The sequence below is a fragment of the Candoia aspera genome, chromosome 2 (genome assembly GCF_035149785.1).
Source record: "Candoia aspera isolate rCanAsp1 chromosome 2, rCanAsp1.hap2, whole genome shotgun sequence".
In the NCBI taxonomy this organism is placed as follows: Eukaryota; Metazoa; Chordata; class Lepidosauria; order Squamata; family Boidae; genus Candoia; species Candoia aspera.
Window position 1 is genome coordinate 165,410,966 of NC_086154.1, and position 22,925 is coordinate 165,433,890.

At 41.4% G+C, this 22,925-nt stretch overlaps 1 protein-coding gene across 1 annotated transcript; it reads left to right on the plus strand.

Annotated features, from left to right (window-relative positions):
* Window positions 1-2,949: 2,949 nt before the first annotated feature.
* Window positions 2,950-21,708, plus strand: LOC134492503 (putative DBH-like monooxygenase protein 2). Its single transcript, XM_063296675.1, has 13 exons — window positions 2,950-3,231; window positions 4,047-4,193; window positions 6,924-7,085; window positions 7,277-7,360; window positions 7,480-7,647; window positions 8,587-8,689; window positions 10,082-10,248; window positions 16,959-17,050; window positions 18,041-18,137; window positions 18,236-18,295; window positions 18,527-18,657; window positions 19,609-19,723; window positions 21,437-21,708. Exons 1-13 carry the CDS (start codon window positions 2,950-2,952, stop codon window positions 21,677-21,679), a joined length of 1,851 nt encoding a protein of 616 aa, XP_063152745.1. The 3' UTR covers window positions 21,680-21,708.
* Window positions 21,709-22,925: the final 1,217 nt, after the last annotated feature.

Consider the following 22,925-nt stretch of genomic DNA (forward strand, 5'->3'; position numbering starts at 1 on the left):
GTAACGATCCTTTGCTGAAGAGCTTGCAACCGTACTATTTGGGAATTCACAGAATTGCAGTTCCAACACATTTTAAGGACACCTGGTTGGAAAATGTTGACCTAGATTTTACATTTTATCCCCTGGTTCCATGAACTGCCTACCTCACTTAGTATCAGTTCCTATCAGCTTGCTCATATATACAATGAACCTACTAATGTAGTTGTCATTCATAACCACTGGTTCTTCCCTGTTTGCATCAACCCACATGTCCATCTCCCCTCAGGGACATGAGTTCTCAAGGCATCCATTGTTACTCATGAGGACTTAGGTTTCACTCTTTTCCTTCGCACTCCATTTGGTGCCAGATCTTAAGTGTTTCTACAAGTGCCTTTTTATTCTTTTTATCTTCTTTAGTATACTTTAATCTCTCCTTGTTATCACAAAGTCAAGTCCTCCCTTCCTGGAGGCATCTCAGATGCCCTCAAAATGGAGACACACAATCTTCCTTAAGGTTTCTTTTTTCCAAGAAACCGTGTTGTTCTTATCCTTTCTTAAGCCATCCTTGCCTGTAATCCTCAGCTCTTTTCCCTGTCCAACATCATATCAGAAGCACCTCCTACATCCAATTCATGCTTTCTGATGCAAAAAGGATTTCCACACCTGAACTGGGAAAAAGCTACTTAGAGCATTGATAGAAAGTTGACAAGGCAAGATCAGTCTTCAATAGGTATTGGCTGCTTCTAGATTATTTGGTTAATTTCTGAAGAAGCCTGCTTTATCCTGTCCATAGCTAGCCACAACATGATAGAATGTACTTACTTCTCTCATTTACCTATCCCTGTCCTCCCCCTCCTTCTATTTAATTCCCCAAATGCATTGTATGAATCTAACATTCTATAATTTACAAATATACTTTTGCTAAATGCCCAGAGTTAAATGCCTCTAACTTGCAGAATTCCACCATAAAATAGCTGGTTCCATTACTTATATATTGGCTGTAAACTTATCTCACTTTTTAGAAATTCATGACCTCCCAAAGTGGCTGAGGCAGGTCCTGCCCTATGCTTATAATCTAATTTTAAAAGCAAGACAGACTAAAAAAAATAAAATAATTATTGTAGGAAAGCTGTTTCCATATAAATTAGCAACTCCCATACCTTTACCAAAAAACCCTCCAAACCCTGTTCTATTTACTCTAGAAAAAGGAGAGAGACACTTCCACATGATCAACCTTTCCCTTACTCAACCATTCTGAAGACAATTCATCCAGGCTGTTCTGAAGATTTTCATAGCTATTCAGATGTCAGAATACTATGAGCATGGGGGTGTTTAAAATCTGTAAATTTATAGTGTGCACAGAAAGCCTCCAACCAATTAGTTTTGGTATTTCTGGCCAAAAACTAAGTACAGAAAATTTACCAGCCAATCAATGCTTCGTTGCTGACCATTAACTGGGTGCCTCATCCCAGCACTCAGATCCACTCAGATCATCCCACGTGCAAACTTCTCCCTTTCTACAAATATGGAAGAGAATAAATTGCTAGCTTGTTCCTATTTTTCTGTGCTCATGTGCAAAATGTTCTATTGTAGGGATGGAACTCTCTGGGAATTCTGTCCTGTTTTGACTGCAGTTCACACTGAGCTTGCCATTCCAAGGGTGGTCTGGCAGTTTTTTCAATGTAAACCGGAAGTGGTTTGATGGATCGTGGACATGTTCCAGACTCCAAATCAAACATTTTGCATGGTGGCAAACCAACTTTGCCTTCCTGGCATGCTGGCAGTCCTGTACTGAGGCTTCTTTTCCTAACCATGGCAGCACCCAGTTACAGGGGGTTCCCAGGAGAGGGAGAATAAACTGGATGAGAAAATTCCTCTCATAAGAACACAGAATCCCTCTTCAAATACATTGTCATTTTCAAAACCATGTACATGCCCATAAAACTATCAGAATCTGAAGGCCACTCAAAGAACTTCTCTTTTCAAAAAGCCTAAGTGGACCCAACTGATTCGCCTCAGTTGCTCTCAGATTCTTATGAGAAAAGTAAATAAAAGTTTTAGAAGGGATAATGGTGAAACTTTCATAACAAAAACCAGCCAGGATGCCAAAAGCTCTCATCTAGGTAATGGAAAATCCAAAATAAATACAATGATACAAACTTCTGAAGTCCTTTGCTAAAGACATAGATTAAGTGTTCTCCCCAGAGTTTTCTCTCTCTTTTTTTCCAGCAGATTAGCCTGTTCAGGGGGTGATAAAACATTTTTAAAATAAAAAGCAGGCCATGCTAGTAATGTGGGAAGATGAGGCATCGCTTATAATGTATTACCTAATGGAATAAAAGGAAAATGAAACAATGGCAAAACAAGTGTAGAAGCCTGGCATTGGGCAAGAGCACCTGGCTACAGAGGCCTATTTTATTTAAATGAACCAATAATTACAATTTTGGAATATTTGCCCTGTTTGGTAGCACTTTTTAACCCAGTGTTCATATCCAGAACAAACACAAAAACGTAAGACACATTTAATAGTTGGAACATAGTGAGAAGTCATGGAAAACTGCCTGGATTGTGCATACTGACATACAGATGGGCAGCTGACTGTGGCTGGCTGGAGAATTCTGGGAGTTGAAGTCCACACATCTTAAAACTGCCAAGGTTGAGAAACACTGGGTTATATAATGGATAACGTGCATTTTGCAATACTTGGACCAGAATAAGCCTCCCTCCTGAAAAATGGTATCAACAAATGCCTTTTGGGAAGCATGCCCCTTTATTACATAAAATGAAAAACAAATCTCAGGGTTGAAATCTGATCTTGCAGAACCAAAAGTGCTGTCCTTCCCCTTTGGCAGGGATCCCAGCTAGTCCCAGTCTTTCATATAAACTGGGTCTCCTCCACCCCACCAGGTGGTTTTTGAAGGAAAGCTCTGTGATATGAGTGAGAACAGAAAAGCACAGTGTGCTGCAAAGATGAATCATTCATCTATGAAAAGCCTGCTGTTCCTCATGTCTACTTTGTGCCTTTGCTCCAGCCATTCCTTACTTTCCCAACTGCGTTTCTCTTTGTTCCTGGATCCCGAACACCAGACTTACCTCCGATGGGACTATGACAATGAACTTGCCATTATGAGTTTTGAGTTTCAAGCCCAGTCAACTGGATGGGTGGCTTTTGGCTTCACCGTTAATAAGAATATTCCTGGAGCAGACTTCGTGATTGGTGGTGTTCTTCCTGATGGCAACATCTATTTCTCAGTAAGGTTAAATCAAGTGTACCATTCTCATGAGAAGTTTGACTCTATGCACAAAATTGAGGAGGGAGGAGGGATAATTTGTATACAATACAATACAATCATGTCTAAATACAAATGAATTTAGACATGATTGTTTCACATGACCAATGAGACATCTGCAGTGTCATTTATGTACTGCTGGGGCCACATGGTATTTTCATTCTTGTTGGAACCCAAGGGCTGGTATAGGAGGAAAGGCATCCCTGGTGGCTTTTGCAGTTTGGGCTTGCTCAGTTTATGTTGGAAGGCACAGAAATCATTAATATGTCCATTTTTGAGGTATAATTTGCACTCTGAAGGCAAATCTCCCCCAAACCTCAACAAAAAAGGAAGAAAAAAATCATTCTTCCTTTAAAGTAGATGGAGAAATGCCAACAGTTTGGGACTCTATTTTGTCTTGGGTTCTTTTTCCTATTCAGAAACTTTTGCCAATTAATTTTATTACATGATTCCTGTGAAATGGAAACTCTGGGCCACCAACCACATCTGCAGAACTTCAGAGCAGATTCTTATTTATTGAAATGAGCTCCAGGATGATTTTTCACAATATCAATTTCATAATATCAAGAGCTGTAGCTTCTTCCTACCAAATTACAAACTAATTTTTGCCATAAGCCTAGCCACATAAATGAGGTTTGCCCAGGGTCATCCAAGGAGGTTCATTCAAGTAATGGTCTCTCCAACTGGATGGTCCTGCATCCAAGTGATGTCTCTCCCTCTATCAATCACAGCATATTTGATCTCTTGGGTTCTGTGACTTCTTCCTATTTCACTCAGGACTGGCATGGGGTGAATGAGGATACCATCTTGGAAGATGAAAGTCAAGATTATGAGCTGCTGTCTTTGACCCAGGATGCAACTTCCACCACCATTGCATTCAGGCGACCATTCCGGACATGTGATGAACATGACCTGGACATCACGGTAATCAAGACATTGATACCAAATGACAGCATAAGCAAAGGCATGAACACAAAGGACACAAAGGAACACAGAATTTGCTGCCACAAAGTGTGAACTGCCTTTGCTTGCACTGGGAGAGCTTGAAATATGTGCTTTTCCTTCCTAATAAAACTAAGGAACATATCAGGGGTTTGTTTGCTGTCCAGATGTTAGCTCATAAAGGGGATGAGAGTTAGAACATAACACAAATAATAATTGAAACATCTTACGCAATGATATTAAAATACAATAAAACTTGCAATGTAATAATCTTTAGAAGCCCATTCAGAATCTGAGAACACACTTAAAATGAAATGTTGGCAGAGGAGAGAGGGTTCTTTTAAGACTCCATCTTGCAAATGCAGATGGCTGTCCTTTGAGACATAAAAGCATTTGGATGGATTGTGCCTGCAGGCACTGTATCGCCATCTCTTTGCCACTGGCAGGGCAGCTAAAAGACTTCAAACGATGTTCCACTACAAACAAAACAACTAGAAATCTGAGACTTGATCACACCCACACATATGCACACTTTCAAAGTTGCTTTGTGCAGCTTCATCCATCTCCTAAGTGCTGTGTTTAAGCTGGGACAATTCCTTACTTCTCTACCAACCCAACCAAGGCCTTCATTCCTCTTCTGATGTCTCCTTTTCTTGTCAGAAGTGAAGTGGGTACAAACTATGAAAAAAAAAAGGCATTTAGGCTATAGAACCTGAACTGTGACCCAGCTAGATGATAGCACCTAGTTAATTTGGGCTGATCTGGAAATGCTAAGCAGGGTCTAGTTTGTACTTGTGTAGGAGAGCATCAGGAAATTCTAGTAGTGTAGGGTAGACTGGGGAATCAAAAATCATCCAGAAGGAGTCAATAGGAAATCAGCCTCAGTATTGTTGTCAAGAGAGCTCCATGGGCTCTATGAGGTCAACAGGAGTCAAGTTTGACTGGAAGATGTGCCTTGATGTCCCCACACAAGATGTCAATGTTATTTTCTTCTTGGTGCTAACCAAAATCCTTTTTATTCACTGAAGCCTTTATGTGCATTTACCTACTTTGAAGTATTGTCACTTGATCTGCTAGCCCTTACTTTAGTTGTAGTTGTATTTGTTTATATTTTAAAACCATGAAATGAAATGGCGATCTTATTTTCTTTACAAAGGAAAAAAAAAGGAATATATTGGTTAAAGGGGCTTCCATGCATGAGGCTGGTTGGGGACCCAAATAATGGAAATAACAGGGGATCGATGGTTATAATCCCTACCCTTATCCCTAAAAGGGGTAAAGGAATAAAATGCCCACCAGTCTCTTACGTCTCAATGAGAACGTGTGCTCCAGTTACTGCCAAGAAATTACTGAGCAGCAAAAGATAATAGGCAATCCATGGAAGGAGTGGGACATTGGTGTTGGGGGCACTTATTTTCACAGAGGGCAGCAAAGATAATTGCCTTCCCAAAAGCAGCACAAGGACCCTAAGTCTTCCACAGACAATAATCACAACTTCCTTGTTGCTACCCTCCCAGATTTCTCTTAAGCAAAGGCAAGTCTCATGCAATGGTGATGCATGATTCTGTTTTCTGCAGAAAAGTTCTTCCAAGATTCCTAAGGATGAATGAATTTAAGCACCTAAGTAGTCCAGGGCCATTTAGATGTTCTGAGCTGCATCTTCATATTAGCTAGCAAGCATGCCATATGGTTGCCAAGTATCTCTTGGGCTTGAGATACATAATGGCATAGCATAAGTGAAATACAAATAAAGGAAGTATTGGGGAATCTTTGTGGGCTTTAGAACAAGCACTGCAGGGATCAAAATATTGAATATGCAGAACTGAAAAGTCTTCAGTTAAATTGATTAACTGATTAAAAGTTTAATTGATTCTTCAGGGAATTATGAAACAAAATGGGTTGTTACTGAAAATTTGGAATGCTGCAGATATGCCATGCTTTGTTCTATCAATTTCACAGGGGGCGCTAGAATGTCATCAAATGTTTTCTTCCTGTGGTTTCCTTGTGTTCCTTCAGTCTCCCAAGTGAGAAGATCCATAAATCTGTCTGAATGTCTGCATACGCTTTGAAATTATTATTCCCAGCTGTTGGGTAGACTGGGCTAGGAGTCCTAGGAGTAGCAGGTCCCACACATATGGAGGGCACCAGGTTGGGGAACATCTGATCTAAGCACCCAAAGGCATTCCTGCCATAGTGCCTAAATATGACTCCTTTGGACCTAATATTGGCATTCCTTAAATGTTTGTTTCAGAAACTGGCCATTATTTCAGCAAACCCTCCAGCCCCAACAGTTCAGGTCTCTGCTTGGGGCCATTTCAAAAGATGACCAACTGCATTTTTATCTCCATAAAAAATCAAGTCTAAATATTGTTACTATACCTACCCATGCTCAGAATCAGCATCTGAACTAGGGCAGATGACTTGTTTATTTACTTACTAATTCATCATAAATAAAGCCTGTATGGGAAGAACAAAGCTCACAAAGGAATTCATCATACATACCTGTAAGAATATTAGAATGAATTTGTATCCAAGTTTGTATGCATCTGGTGAGATTGTCCAACTGCAGGAGTAAAAAACAAACAAACAAACAAGAGCTCCAACATGTTGAAAATTAGGAGGTTTACTTCCTTGTGGCTGCCTGTGAGGCTGAATGTCTAGGGATGTGTGGTAGGACAGAGGAGACTTTCCTTTTCATTTGTGCCTACACAGGTTGACACACTTCGCATCCTGGCTGCCTTTGGCACAAATGACACAATCGACTTCTTCCAAGGGAAAATAACCCACAAATCTCTCTTCATGATGCTGTTGGAAACTGAAATGAAACTGAACAATCCCAGTGTCTATCATGTGTACGATTTGATACTAAATGAGGTAAGTATCTAAAACTGAAAGCTCTTGATGGGCTTCTCCATTCCATGGCCTTCAGCGGTCTCCAGCAGATTGATCTCTTTCATTCACTGGTTCCTCAGTCTGGCAACCAAGTGATACACAGAGCAATATGGTACAGATTTCTTTCGGGTTGAGCGTTCATAGGCCTGAGATATTTACCGTCTGTTTTTCAGTTTCCTATCCCAGTGGATGACACCACCTACGCCTGTACCTTTCTCCCACTACCCATTGTCAAGACAAAACATCACATCTATAAGGTAACTGGAAAATCAGGCAGGCTTACATTTATCTGCTCTGCCAGTGAGATGGACTGTAAGAGTTTTCCACTGGCTGGTATCTTCTGGCTGGCCTGACCTTGCCGTTTTTCTGTCCATAGTTTGAGCCCGTAATCACACCCCAGAATGAAACGCTGGTGCACCACATCCTGGTGTACGCCTGTGGCAACGGAAGCCTGCTGCCAAGCGGAGTCAGCGACTGCTATGGAGCTGATCCGGATTTTTCTCTGTGCTCTCAGATAGTTGCTGGCTGGGCCGTAGGAGGCGGGGTGAGTGTGCAGATCTTCCAAACCAAGTCGGCCAGTGCCTCTTTCTGATGGAGCTACCCCACTGTTGTCTGGAAACCTATCTTTGGGAAACCTTGCATTTGTCGTGGTTTTGTTTCATAGTAATTTCTAGGAAAGAGGGAGGAATGACCCAATACTTCGAAATATCAGCTGCACTGGGACCATGAGGTTTGCTCAGCTTGGTTTTCTTCTCACAAATGTTTCATTGAAAAATTAGGTCATATCATCTGGGCCAGGAAGTGGGGTTTGCTGGCTTTTTATGCAACTTGTCCTGTCTGGGTCAGAGTTGCTAAAGTTTATATGCCTTAAAGCTCAACAACACCAAGATCCCAACATCCCCACCCTAAGCTACATTTATTTACTTATTCGTTTGTTTGTTTGTTTTTTACATTTATATGGCCACCCATCTCACACAAGGCAACTCTGGGAGGCATATAACAATATTATCCAATATCAGCCATGTATCGTTTTTATATAGCTCTTTTTAAGTATCAAGAGGTAAAAATCACCACTACAAGTTTCTAGAGCAGGGTTTCTCAACCTTGGCAACTTTAAGATGTGTGGACTTCAACTCCCAGAATTCCCCAGCCAGCATGGGAATTCTGGGAGTTGAAGTCCACACATCTTAAAGTTGCCAAGGTTGAGAAGCCCTGTTCCTAGAGAATCTCCCCCTGAAATGAAAGCAACTCTGCAAAGGGTATTGCAAACTTCACCATTTTATCCTACAAGCCTGCATACGTATACTTAAAAGCAAATCCTATTGAGTTCATTGAGGCTTTTTCCCCTGGTCAGAGCATCTAGGATTGTGTTTGAAGGATCAGATGTGCTCTTTCCCATCTGGGCAAGAGACCGAGGGGCATTGCTGTCAAGTCACTCTTTCTTTCTCTCTCTCTCTCCATCTACCCTCTACCCATAAATAAGGCCTACACGTTCCCAGATGAAACTGGAATCTCCATAGGGACACCAACTGATGCCCAATGGATCCGGCTAGAAGTTCATTACAGCAATTTTAATTTAATTCCAGGTTAGTAAAAGTGTGTGTGAATTGATAAAGGGAAAAATGAGAGGCACAAACAGGTTTCCAAGGATAGAGGCAGAATGGAAAGAAGCACATGTTACCAAGTCCCAGAGCTTTTGAAGATTCAAAATCCAGATGGGAAAAAAGATGATTATCTGTAGGATATGTTTCCTTTATGGGATAGACCAAGTGAGCAAGAGAAAGAAGACTGTACCAAAAGCTCTACGATTTTATTTGAGGAATATGTAATTCCTCTTGGGACAATCTTGCCCAAGATGAGATATTGTGGGGAGGAGGAGGAGGAGGACCACCCTTTAAGTTAGAGGAGGCAACACAGCCCAGAAGTGAGAGACATGGGAAGAAACCATTTCAAGGAGACTCTGATTTAATTAACTCTCTATAACTCCGGCTGGTTCTAGATTCTGTTTCTACCACAGACAAGTGTTAAAGACATCTTTCTGAAATCTATGTTGGTTTTGCTTCCTTGGTTTGCCAGTTTTGTAGAGCTTGATGCTCAAGAGCACTAAATCTGGAGTTGCTTTATATTGCCATTTTGTACACATCAGGAAGAATCAACATATAATGGAAGTCATAGCTGTATTATAAGTAGAGTTTTACACTAAGGTTAACGTTTGGGTTTGGAAGCTATTGTTAGTCTCTCTTTTGGAGAAGTTATATCAAATGTTCTGAAAACAATATTGGGAAAATCCAAGAGTTTAATGTAACTATCTTTGGGCACCAAGAGATGTGGTAAGTGGACTGATATTGGAGACTTTAGGATCAATCTCCGTACCTCTTTCCCATGCCTTCCTTGGCCACTTGTCCAAGTTGTCTGAACAGCCCTTACAGGGCACAATATGTTTCTATAAATATTTATATCACTGAAATACTTTTGAATGTCTTTATTATGATGATGATTTGCCATGACTGGGCAATATGGCTGGTTGGTTTCAACAGATGTAAAGTAAATATCCAACAGTTCTCTCCAGGGACCCATGTTTCTTTAGGGAAGTTCCATCTCTCCCAAACAGGTACTGTGTCCTCAAGATGTGCTGGGTTTCTATTTACACTGCCCCTCAGCCAGCATGATCAAGCTGGAACATTTCTGGAAACACCACTTTGAGGATGACTAGATAAGAACATCAGAAGTTTCTATGACTTCATCTAATCTAGCCAGTACCTCTGGGACTTGTAAGCGAGGCATAAAAAAGAGTCTGTAATGCTTATTTTATGTATCTGATACAATACTGGAATCAGTCCATTGGAGTTGGGCAGCTAATAAATTCAAATAAATAAATATACTGATTAATGTATAGTTCCTTAATGAGCAGAACCCACAAATTTTAAACAAGTGTTCAAGTGCTGTTTCATTCAATTCTGTTGTTTTTTGTTCCCGAGGCTTAATTGATAGCTCAGGCCTGCGACTCTTCTATACCCCGGAGCTGCGTCCATACGACATGGGGGTGCTACACACAGGAATTTTCACCTTTCCTATCCATTTCATCCCCCCTCAAGCAGATTCTTTCTTGTCTTATGGCTTCTGCAATACCAGTCTGTTTGATGAGGTAAGCTTGGCAGCCCTTAGCCCACCCCATCACAATCACCCCTGGTTATCTTCATTGCACTGTTGAGTTCAGTTGGTCATTCTTATAAAAATCCTACAACGGGTAGGGTTTTTTAATTTTTAATTTTGTTTTAGAAATAGAAAGTAATAACAGAAAGTGTTCCCACAGAAAAGAGAAAGCAAATAGGTCAGAATTCTAATCCACAGATTCAGCAAAGAAGAAAAAATCTTTTATACTCCTCAAAGCTCACTTTAGTTAAAACAAACAAACAAACTTTTAAACCTCTCAACATTACAAATTATATGTAAAAAAGCCAAATCACCCACTAATATATTCTAAAAATAATAAAAGTCACCAAGAGACCCCACATTTCTTTGCTGTAAAAAGCCTCTCTTTGGTAAAAATTAAACAAGAAAAAACATTGGTGTTATAGAAATGGGGTAGGCAGCTTTAGAGTCTGGTTTTGGCTGCAGCATGGCTTGGGAAGGGATGACAGCCCCGCCTCCTAGCTGATCACTCACCAGTAGATCACAAAATGCCGTTTTGCAGTCTTCTGGCTGCTACCAGCCCATCCAGAGGACGTGAGGGGTGATTTCTGGGGTTCTCCTTACTCTGGAGAACACTTCTGGGCTCAAAGGAAGCCTGCCTGAGCCCAAGAAATTTCCTGTGCTGTCAGGTCATTCTGCTGCCACAGAAATTCCTGATCAAGCTGCCATTGGTCCCCACTGGAAGCCATCTCCCAGTTTCTAGCCTGATGCCTTAACCACTACACCAAAATGGCTCTCAATATTAGGCCACCTAAAATATTCCACAAGAGCCCCTCCTAAGTTTCTTGTCAGAAAAGAAGCCTGAGGAAACTGACCATCTGAGCAAAGGAATGGAAGGCACTGATTCATTCTTTCCCTCCAACACTTGGTTGGAACTCCCTCTCCCCAAGCTCTTTTCTTTTGCGGCAAAGATGAAGAATCTTCAGCCATTATTTCCTCCACACTTTGCCATAAACCTGCCTTGTTTCCCTTCTGCCCAGCTGTCAGCCCCACTAGGTAGACCACACCAGGAAATCAACTCCACAAGAAGGCTAAATCTACTTTTACTGAGACTGGATATAATTACAGCATCTTGGAAGTCTGAGTGTGCGCTTCCTCCTCCTCCTCCTCCTCCGCCTCCTCCTCCCAGTTCAGCGAATTAGGGAGGCCTTTGCCTGAACTGCTTCTGAATGTTATCTTGTTGGACTTAAATAATGCTTCAACCCCTTTTGCCTGCATATCTCCATCAACTTTCTACCCTAGCAATAGTGATTTTATTAAAGACTCACTTCTTCAGGGAGTGCCATTGCTGGGTATGGAAGGGTCAGCCACCCCTTCTTCATGTGCTGTGGCTCTTTTCTGAAATAGCCAACTTCACACGGCAATAAAAATAAATCTAAAGATGTCATCAAGTAGAGCTCAGCTGATGACTTCATGGGCATATACCTTATTTTCTTGGCACAATGCAGAAGTGATTTGCCACCACATCCTTTCCAGACTTCCCGGTCTAGCTACATCTCCCATCTGAGTACCAAGTCCAACCAAGTCCAACCCTGCTCAGCTCTGGAGCCTAACAACTGAGCTTTAGAAAGTCTCCACTGGTGCCAGTTGAAACTTTTTCAAAAACTAATGGTGCAAGTGATACAGAACGAAGAGTTACAGCCAGGGATGTAATAATTTGATTATCCCTCCTGCCCCCAAGCTTTGCAGTCCACCCAAATCCATCCCTGGGTTAGCAGGTAGGCACTTGAAGTACCAAATAGGGTCATGCTTTTTAAAACTTCATTGCTGGATGAAGCAACACAGAAAAATATTGTGATGGTGAAGAGAGAATGAGGGAATGGTGCAGAGATAAAACTGAACAAAAGAATTGGTAAAATGAATATGTGTGATCCAAGTGTGTTCAGCAGATGAGGTGCGGAGCTTTGCTCCTGTTTTGGGTCAGTGTGATCTTGCATGTTCCAAATTTTTCCCTAAGCAAATAGTTCCCTACCAAAACTATTTATTGCTTGCTCTGACCATGGAAAAGCATTGGGAAGAGATGGGGGGGGCAACATTTTTCCAGAGGCAAATGACAAGAAAGGAAAGAGTTATTCCAGCTGTTCCTTCTTCCTGTTTCCAGTCACAGTCCCTAAGGGTGGGCATGAGTTTTCAAAGTCAGCCCACTGTTCTTGTATCTCCTACAAAACATCCAGGTTTGGCTCTTCGGGGCAGAGGAGACGTGATGGTAAATCCCTTGTAATCCTGTTGGCTAAAAACAGAACTGAGGGGTTGAGAAGAACACATGAGTAGGGAGGTTTATCCTTTCCTCCTGCTGCTGTTCTAATTAAATTTTACCTCCTTCAAAGCTGCTTTTCACCCCAGAAAGGAAGCCTTTATTGGTGCCTGTTCGCTGGAGCTAATAGCAGGCTTGGAAGGGAACATTATTGTCATCAGGGTAGCAACTCCAGAGAAAACCATTACACCTTCTACCACCCCCAAACCATGTGCCTGACATTTTAAAAAATGCAGAAGTGGTGATTTTACCATTTAAAAAAAAAAACAAAAGAACCTTACGACTACACCTACTTTTCTCCACTTACCAATAGTCAAAGGGAATGTGACTGCTGAAGATGGAGGTCTTGCCAAACAGTGTTTTGAATTCAAAGCAAGATGAAAACTGGAGATTTCCTGATCCGTAGCCCATTGTTTTCTTGTCTATAACTTCCTGTGATCTTTATACCTTTGTGTGATAGCATTGGCTCTTTTGGCAGCTGCAATAGACTGCTGGCTCATATATAATCTGTGGTCTACCAAGACACCCAGATCCTTCTCACAAAATGTACCTGCTGATTTAGGTACCACTTATCTTGTACCTACATTTGATTTTTCCTACCTAAGTGCAGAATCTACCTTTTTTTTTTGCGAGTGAATTGCATTTCCTTGGAAATTACACTGCTTTTTCTTGGAAAACTGTATTTTCAAGTTTACCAAGATCCTTTTAAACTTTGATCCTGTCTTCTAAGGTGTTAGCAATCCTCCTCACCCCAGCTTTGGGTCCTCTGTAAATTTGCTGAGCGTTCCTTCTGTCTGCTTGTCTAAGTCATTTAAAAAATGTTGAAGTACACTGGGTCCATTAAGGACTATGCATTGGCTACAGTTGTTCAGCCAACTGTGAATCCATCTGGTAGAGGGACCATCCATCCCACATTGTTCCATTTTATGAAAAAGGATGCTATGGTCAACCTTATTAAATATCTTACTAAATTCTAGATATACGGCATCCACAGCATTCCCTTGGTCTGCTAATCTAGTCACTTTGTCCAGAAAAAATCTATAAGATTAGTCTGGGACTATCTATTTTTTAAATACCTATGTTGGCTTCTAGTAAACACCTTGTTCCTTTCTAAGTGCTTGCAAACCTACTTCATGATTACCTTTTCTAGGGTTTTCCCAGGTGTTGATGTCAAGCTGATTGGCCTTTAGTTTCCTGGGTCCATTTATTTCCATATTTTTAAATACTGGAACAATCTCTAAGCTCTTTTCCAGTATTCTGGCACTTCTGTCGTACTGCAGGAGTTCTCAAAGGTTACCATTAGTGGGTCTGACATCTCATTCACTAGAACCTTTAGTCCCCTGAGATACTGTATAATCCATCCGATCCCAGCAACTTGAATTCATTCAGAGCAGCTAAGTGTTCTTTCACACTTTCATGCCTATTTTGATCTGGATTTCTCTTCTGCCTCTCATGGTACACTTTCTGACAGTTTGGACCACTTTTTCCTTTTATGAAAAGACAGCTGCAAAATAGGAATTAAGCAATTCAAGCCTTCCCCCTGTTTTCTGTCAACATCTTGTCATCTTTTCCACCTGACAGGGCAACCTTTCCTAGACTTTTCTCTTATTCTCCATGTAGCCAAAGAACCCTTTTTTTGTTATTGTTGGTGTTTGTTGCAAGCCTCACCTCAAACTGAGCTTTCACCTTCCTGACCCCATCTTTTCAGATCTGGGCTCATTCCTGATGTTCTAATATGCTACTTTTCCCATTTTTAAAATTTGTCCTTTTTGTTTCTTAGTTTATCAGAGAGCTCTTCATGCAATTATGCTGTTCTCATCGTTTTTCTCCCATTTTTCTTTCTCTTTGGTATTGTTTGGGTTTGGACCCTTTTTTTAATGAGAATTTTATTAAGTTTCAGACAAAGATAAAAGCTACAGAAAAACAAAAAACTACAAAGAAAAAAAGAAAAAATTTAAAAAGTGTGAAAACACAAGAGAAAAAAAATTTAAGTTACAAAAAGAGGTGACTTCTGACTTTTAACAACAAGGATATACAACAATTTTCCATAATCAATCCCTGGTCTATATTATATTAATTTGGTCTATATTAAACCAAAATCACATTATATCTATAAATCATTCCATTGGCACATTATAAAAATCACTTAAATACACTAAATAATCCCTTATATTAAAAGAAAGAGAAGATATATATATACATATACATACACATACATACACATACACACACACACACACACACACACACATCCTAATCAACTACCTCCTCCAGGATAACATTTATTCAATTATTTCCTTCCTACTACTATTCTATACATTCCTGTCTACTATAATAAAGATCAAACTAAAAAGCATATAAATTATCTACCATTATACTTGATAATACAACAATTTTAATAATCTTAATCATATTAAACCCAAAACCAAATAATATTTGTTATACCTTAGCAATCTTAATGCAAATCATTAAAGATAAATGAAATCAGCCAAACCCCCAAAACAATCCAAATAGATATTCTTAAACCCTTATCCCACTTCAAAATAAACCAAAGCATTTACATGTACCCACAATGCACACAGAGCCTTTTTCTTACAGAAATCAAACAGCCCAACTGCCCCCCTCAAAAACTCTGACTTCTCTTCAGGAAACCTTCCATACATAATAACCCCTTCTTTTCCATGGCATTCCATCAGAAGATCAATTTCACTTATGGCTTGTAACTCAATCTCTCCCTTTAATTTCTTCAACTCAACTCTCCAATCTTCATCCAGCATTTCAACAGAAGTCAAAGAGACATTTCTGTTACTGTTAAATTCTTCAGTTCCATCCACAACATACCCAGCCAAGTGACACATTTTAAAGCTCATATTTTCCACAATGTCCTGAATGCCTTGCATAAAAACTTGGTAAGAATCAGAATCTGTTTGAAATCTCTGTGGAAGTCAGAGAAAGTTTAAGATCCTCCATACTTCAAGCAGTAGATTATGGCACCCCCACAGCTTAACCAGTGAAAGTTGAGGATATGAAGGAGTTACAGAATATGTTTACACAAGTGAAAGTGATAAGCAAACAGTTCCCCAGGGAAAGTAGAAGCAGGAAGCTGAAAGTTCAAAACAGCCAATTCAACATGTAGAAGAATGCTAATACCTTCAAATTTAGTACAAAAATAATAACAGGGAGACAATTATTTACTCACATTTACTCACAATCCTTCTTAATATTTGGATGGAAAACAAGCCAAAACTTAAAAAGAATTTTTAAAAAAATTAATCCCAAAAATAATGATAAGTACCAAGAGAACCAGCTTCTCCTTGCTGTAGAAAGCCTCTCTTAGGGTACATATACTTAAAATATATATTGCTTGGGAAATGGTGACATCCCAGCCTTCTGGCTAGCAATTACCAGTCGAGCGCGAACACTGTTTGCAATCTTCTGGAGGACAGAAGGGGTAATTTCCTTTCCCGGAAAAACACTCCTGAGTTTCAGGAAAAACCTGCCTGAGCCTGAAAAAAATGCCGCGTTGTCAGTTCTGCCCGCTAAGCCCGCAGGCACAGCTGCTCAGTCCGCCATGTCCCCACCAGAAGTCGTTTGGGTTTGGACTTTAATGATCTCATTTTTCAGATTTTCCCAAACCTCCCAAATTGTTTTTCTTTTCCATTTCCATCCATGGAAACTTCCTACTTTTTCTCTTAGCTTACTGAAGTCAGCTCTCGTGAAAGCTAGAACCCTAATCAGGCTACTCATTACAAGCCCACACCCATTTTCCACTTTGGGACTTCTGTTGGGTTTCTGACCTCAGCTTACTCTCCTTCCTACCTCTGGAATCCTGGGCAAAAATCCTTCTCAGAAGCTCCCAGGGAGAGAACCTAAAATTGATTGCACAGCTCCAGTGACAGGGACTGTCTCTTGGTTCTCTCTGCCCTCCAAGCTACATGCTTGCAGTCTTCCTTCTCCAGGGCTCCTGTTTCCTTTGTAGGAGTCCCTTCCTTCCTTCCTTCCTTCCTTCCTTCCTTCCTTCCTTCCTTCCTTCCTTCCTTCCTTCCTGTGAAGCGCCAGGGTGGGTAGGCAGAAGCCCAGAGGCAGCTCATCTGGGGGGCAGGCAATGGGCACAGGAGGGCAGGAGGTGAAGCAAGGATGAGCAGGCAAAGTAGTAGGCAGGGCAGATTTGGCCTTGCTGGGAAGAAGCCAAATCACAATATTTAAGACAAGCCAAAAAGCAGTAATAAATGTATGAAATTGCAGTTGACTATCAGAGGAAAAATACAATCAAAGGCTATTAACTTCCTGAGACATTTGGCTGGTCAAGAATTAACCTGGAAGAGATAGAAAATGTGGGATGGATGCTGCAGTCCCTTTGCTCTGGACATTGACCAGCCTAAAACTAGTCTGTTTCTTCTCTTCTCCAGATCAATGGGACTCCCACACCAGATATGCATGTCTTTGGTTATTTACTGCATACCCATCTGGCTGGAAGGGGACTGAGAGGCGTCCAATACCGGTAAGCAACATCTGTAGGCCAAATGTAACATGACAGCAACACAATTCCCCCAGTTGACTAAAAAGGGTATGAGAGTAGCTTAAACGCAAAAACTGAAGAACGCTGGCTATCCATCTTTACGGCTGAGAGAGCTGTACATCTCTTGGCAGTAAGCCAGCAGTCTCATCAAATATGAACAGGAAAAGCAAAATAGGAGGAGACTTTACAGATCAACTGTTGTCCGTGGCTACAATGTTCTTGGCAGTGGTCAAACTCAAAGAGCAGGAGGGACAAAGTGGACATGGAACAGTTCAGGGGTCTAGCACCCAATCCACAAAACATGGACTATGTTCCCATGGCCCAACCAAATAAAGCAGGTTGTAGGCAGTGAGCTGGCTTATATCCACCAGGCTGAGTGTTTCCTTTCAGGAGCTGATCAGCCCAGATAATAATGCCCCTAAGAGCTTTCACCCTTAACCCTGCACTGTGCCTTAATTCCTTCAGCCTTCATAAACTTCATCCTTTAAAACCAGGATGAGGCCTAGATTCTAACTCTCTCACTGTTTCTGGTCCAGAAACATTTGCCTCTAATTTTCCCTCAACAGATAGCTGGGATTCCCCAGCCTCATTCAAGTCCTACTTCTGCAGACATTGACTCTCTTTTTCCTCAGCAGAGGACTTTGAGGGCACCATCCTGGCACTGACCCATGCCCCAGAAAACTTCCCATGCCTTCTGAAACAGGGCAGATTACTCCAAAGAGAACAGCCAGTATCCTAACAAGGGAGGCTTTGTACTTTGTGCTGACGAAGCCAAGGGTAATGTGAAGATACAGCCATAAAATTAATTTCCTTAATCCTATGAAGAAACGGATACATTGTCATTTGAGCTGTAGTGACCATGGAAACATTTGTCAGGAAATTATTAGGTCACTGTTGCTTTTGCACCCCAAATAGATCCCTCTCAGCAGCATGAGAAATGGTGTGTCTCACTGGCATTGTATCTCTGTGCAGGAATGGAAAACAGTTGAGGGTCCTCTGCGAAGACAATAAATATGATTTCAATCTTCAGGAGACAAGAGACTTGAGGGAGCATATTATTCTCAAATCAGTATGTCATTCTAAGATACCTGTTAGGCAATAATCCATTTATTATTGGGACCCCATATTCTGACAGATTCGTGATGAAGTTGCCTGTTTTGTTCACAGGGAGATGAATTCCTGGTGGAATGTCGCTATCAAACCACAGATCGGCCAGAGATTACCTTCGTAAGTCTTGGGGGAATTGTAGTTCTGGTGTGGGATTGCTAATGGAGAATTTGTGGTGTGTTGTTCAGTTAGAATTGTCAGGAAAGACTAAGCTGGCAGGAAGCCATATTTACCCTTAATCCCACAACAAATGCTTTCAGTGTAAGCTGAGCTGAAGTTCCTGCACAATCTGGTTCTCTTCCATGGAAGCTCAAACAGATATTGTTTTTGTTTTTGTTTTCTTTCTCTCAGGGAGGCCCAAGTACCTTGAATGAAATGTGCCTGATATTCCTCTTCTACTATCCTCGCAACAACATCTCCAACTGCCTAGGACTTCCAGACATTCAATATGTTGCCAATCAGCTTGGCCAGGAGGCAAATGAGTGAGTGCTTCTTGGCTGGGCCCAAGGAGCAAAGTTGCTTGGATGGCACAGTTGGAGCATGTGTGAGGAATGGCTTGCTACCAACGCATCATAATGTCACAAAGCACCCTGGGCAACCTGTCACCACTCTACTTATAGAATGCAGAATCCTCCATCTCTCCTGACGCCTAGTAGGGCAATGGGAGACGGGATGTTAATGCCAGCAGAGAAACTGATCTGTACAGATCTGGGAGGGAAGACTCCTAAGGGAGCACGTCTGGTTTGTGCAAATGGGACTGTGCATATTGGTGTAGGTGAATCAATGTACGTGCATAGGTATATAGCAGGAGTACTAACCCTGTATCATCAGCGTTGCACACCACCTCCAAAAGCCTTGTGTGCAGCACAAAGAATTCCTCCAAAAGTTGTGGCTGAATTGCAGCTTTAATGGGACAGAAAGGGGGAGATTATTCAATTGTGGAGACATCACCCAAACTATATTTAGCTAATTTAATAAATTTAAATCCAATTAAATGTTTGTCCTATCCCCTGCCCAATTTTTGTGTGTGTGTGCTCCCAGCATGCTATTCAAAGGCAAAATATAACCATCATCTCAGACATAGTAGGTTGCAATGTTTTGTATGGGATATCCCTCAACTTACACATGGCACCAGATGCAACTTTGGGACTGAAAAACCTGTCCAGGGCTGCTATAGGGTAAAAATAGACATTCCCAAAGTTGTAGAAGTAATTTGAATGGAGTCTGGCAGTAGACTGAGCTGGAGACTGTGTTTAATTACAACACTCATTATCCCTAACCATTGGCCAGGTTGTCATCATCCTCAGAATAGCTGTCTGTTTTCACCTGCAGTTAGCTTTTCACGATGCGGCTACCATGAAACACTTTTTCCATCTCTGTGTCTCATCTTGGTATCTGCAGACAACTCCGTCTGTTGTGATTTCTCCCTGCAGTCCAACGGAAGGAATGATGGCCATCAGCAATGTAGAATGGAACAATGAAACTATCAAGAAAGCAGAGAAAGCATGCAAGGAAGCTCCTCAGGTTATCAGGATAAGAACCATTGATGTAAGTAGGCTTTACATATTGGAGGAAATACAATTAATCAACTGGAAACGTTAGAAATGGAACAAGAGATAGTCTTGGATCTCCGTGAGGTTGACACTTTCCATTCACTCTTTCTCCTGAACTTGGTGTGAAGAATGGCAATCAATTAGGGAGCTTCTTTCCAAACCTCATGCAACTGAAGCTGACATAGTGTCAATCCCAGCTCCCATCAGAGACAAAGACCATCTATAGCCCAAATCAAAAAGATACCAGGTAATTCAAAGCATTTATAGGGCGTCTGAGTATGTCACAGCCAATTTTTCCCATCCCTTTCTAGCCCATACTATTCCCCTCTTTGGATGGTCTTCCACACTTGACTTTGCCATAATTCATTTCTTGTTCAACATCTTTCTTCTACCAGATTAAAAATCCCACTTTGGGTTCAAGTTCTGATGTAGTAGCCATTAAAAATTGGGACAGGAAAAAGGTGTAGAAATATATGCTTCTAAGTCCTATTCATTTCTTGCAAATCCTTGGAAGGATTTGATTTTTTTTTCAAACAAAGATGAGTATCTACCGGAATGTTAATAAATATTCCGATCAGACACCACACTCAGTACAGTTCCAGCATCAGTTTCCACCTAAAAGGAGAAAACTGGGAAAAGCAGAGTATTGAAATAATCCCTCCTGCTAGTAGTTTGTTTTGATCTTTAAATTAGGTCAGTCTTCCCCTGATTTCACCAAGAAAAAACATGACTTTGCCCTGCCCTAAGGGTGGGGTTCTTAACCTGGGGTCCTTGGATAGATTTCAGGGAGTCTGTGAACTTGGATGGGGAAAAAATTACTTCATTTTCACTAACCTCTAACTGATATTTAGCTTGTCTTGCAAGTGATCCAATGGATTAATAAAGAAGCATATATATTACAATATTACATATTGGTTATTTTTTAATATTTTGATAACTATACTTGAGCATGATGGGTTCCCTTTGTAATACAATACATATAGATTGTATTAATAACAAATAAATAATATAATTATCCTATTATATTTATAGATGTATTGTAATATATATTTAATGTAGAGCCTCATGTGGTGCAGAGTGGTAGGTGGCAGTATTGCAACCGAAACTCTCCCCATGACTGAGTTCAATCCCAGTGGAAGCTGGATTCTCTCTCGGGTAGCCGGCTCAGGTCGACTCAGCCTTCCATCCTTCTGAGGTCAGTAAAATGAGGACCCAGCTTGCTGGGGAGGGTGACGACTGGGGAAGGCCATGGCAAACCACCCCGCTACAGTCTGCCAAGAAAACATCACAAAAGTGGCGTCCCCCCACAGGGTCAGACATGACTCGGTGCTTGCACAGGGGACCTTTCACCTTTCCCCTCATATTTAGTGTGTGTGTGTGTGTGTGTATGATAATATAAATAAATTAACCAATAGGTAATATAGGAATATACGTGCTTCTTTATTATAAAATAGTTTTATGCACTTAAATACATTTTTCTGACCAAAGTTCTGTAGGTTTCTTGAGACTTTTTAAAGCAGGGTTTCTCAACCTTGGCAACTTTAAGAGGTGTGGACTTCAACTCCCAGAATTCCCTCCCCATGGCTGGCTGGGGAATTCTGGGAGTTGAAGTCCACACCTCTTAAAGTTGCCAAGGTTGAGAAACCCTGCTCTAAAGAGTCCATGGCACAACAAGTATATCGTGAACATTTTCCTTCTTTACTTGCAGGAGGTGGAAATGAACGAAACTGGTTTCATTCGTGATATTGCAGATTCCAAACCAATCCCCTGCCAGACGAGTTCAAGAGGCATGACTATGGCACCTCAACCAGAAGGGCAAGCCAAGTATAGACCAATTAGAGCTGTGGCTTCCAAAGCGATTAGCATAAGAAGCATCTTTCCATTTCCTAGCCTGCTGCTTGTACCTTTGGGTTTTGCTTGGCTTCTCACCTCCCCCCAGTATGAACTCTGAGCATTCCATGCCAGTTTGTAGTTCTAGAATGCCACCAACCCAGTTGTGGGGCTGCTGTTGTCCATTACTTTTTCTGAGACAGGATGGCTGTGGGTCTATGCCCAACCACATTTTCACTTCTGTGTGAATGAAGTGCAAAGCTGGAACAAGCCAGCCAGCACTGGGGAGAAGTCCAAACATATCACCTGGAATTTAGAAAGGATCTATCCTTCTTTTCCATTTCAATCCAATCCTGCTGAAAGGATCCATATTGTTCCAGTCTGGAGAGAAATGGGCCATCAGTCATGGGGTAAGCAGAGGATAAAAGCCCAGGGAGATGTGGGCAACTAGTGAATTTTACAGTAGCCTTCCCCAGCCAGATATCCTCCAGATGTACCTGGACTGCAACTCCCAGATTTCCCAGCCAACATCGGCAAACACCTTGCTGCCTGGGAGGTTTGAGTATCTGGAAGATACCTGGTTAAAAAGGGAACTCCTAAATATTCTGTTGTGCTCAACCATGTGCCTTACATTGGCTGTCCAGGAAGGCATGAAAGAAGATGAAGACCTGATAGGAAGACCATTAGAAAGGAGTCTGGGTTGAACCCACAGGAATGACATTTACAGCTGAAAAAAGGAACTATATTAGGCTGACCATACGTCCCATTTTGAATGGGACAGTCCTGTTTTTTTTAACATTTCCAGACCGTCCTGTCATTTTAATGTAAATGTCCATTTTGTCCCGTTTTCTTAAAAACCTTACTTAAAAATTTGAAAGTTCCCACAAACTTGTCAGAATGCAGTCTGACTTTGAGTGGAAGGAGGGAGAGCTCAGCAGAAATGGCGGGAAAAAAGCTGCAGAGCTCAACACAGCGGGAAACCTAAAAAGAAAAAAACAGGATCAGCTGATAGGCGGTGATCAAAGAGCAAGCCAATTGGCTCCTGCCTTGAAACAGTGGGAAGAAAAGAACGTAAAAGCACAGCCAGAGGAGGAACGGCTTGTCGGGGACAAACAAGACTCTCCAGCCCAGCCTTGCCTCTCGCAAATGAAGGAATCCGAAGATTCCCAGCCTGAGAAAACCAGAGAAGTTCCTGCCTGCCGATCCAGCCCATCACCCAGCCCTGCCCCGTTTTGCCATCCCAATGTCCCATTTTTGTCTCAAGGAAATATGGTCAGCCTAAACTATATGCCCAAGGTGGTGGAGCTGTCCAGCAGTTTTCCCTAACCTGGCTGGTGCCATACTGGCATGGGGTTGTGGGAATTGGC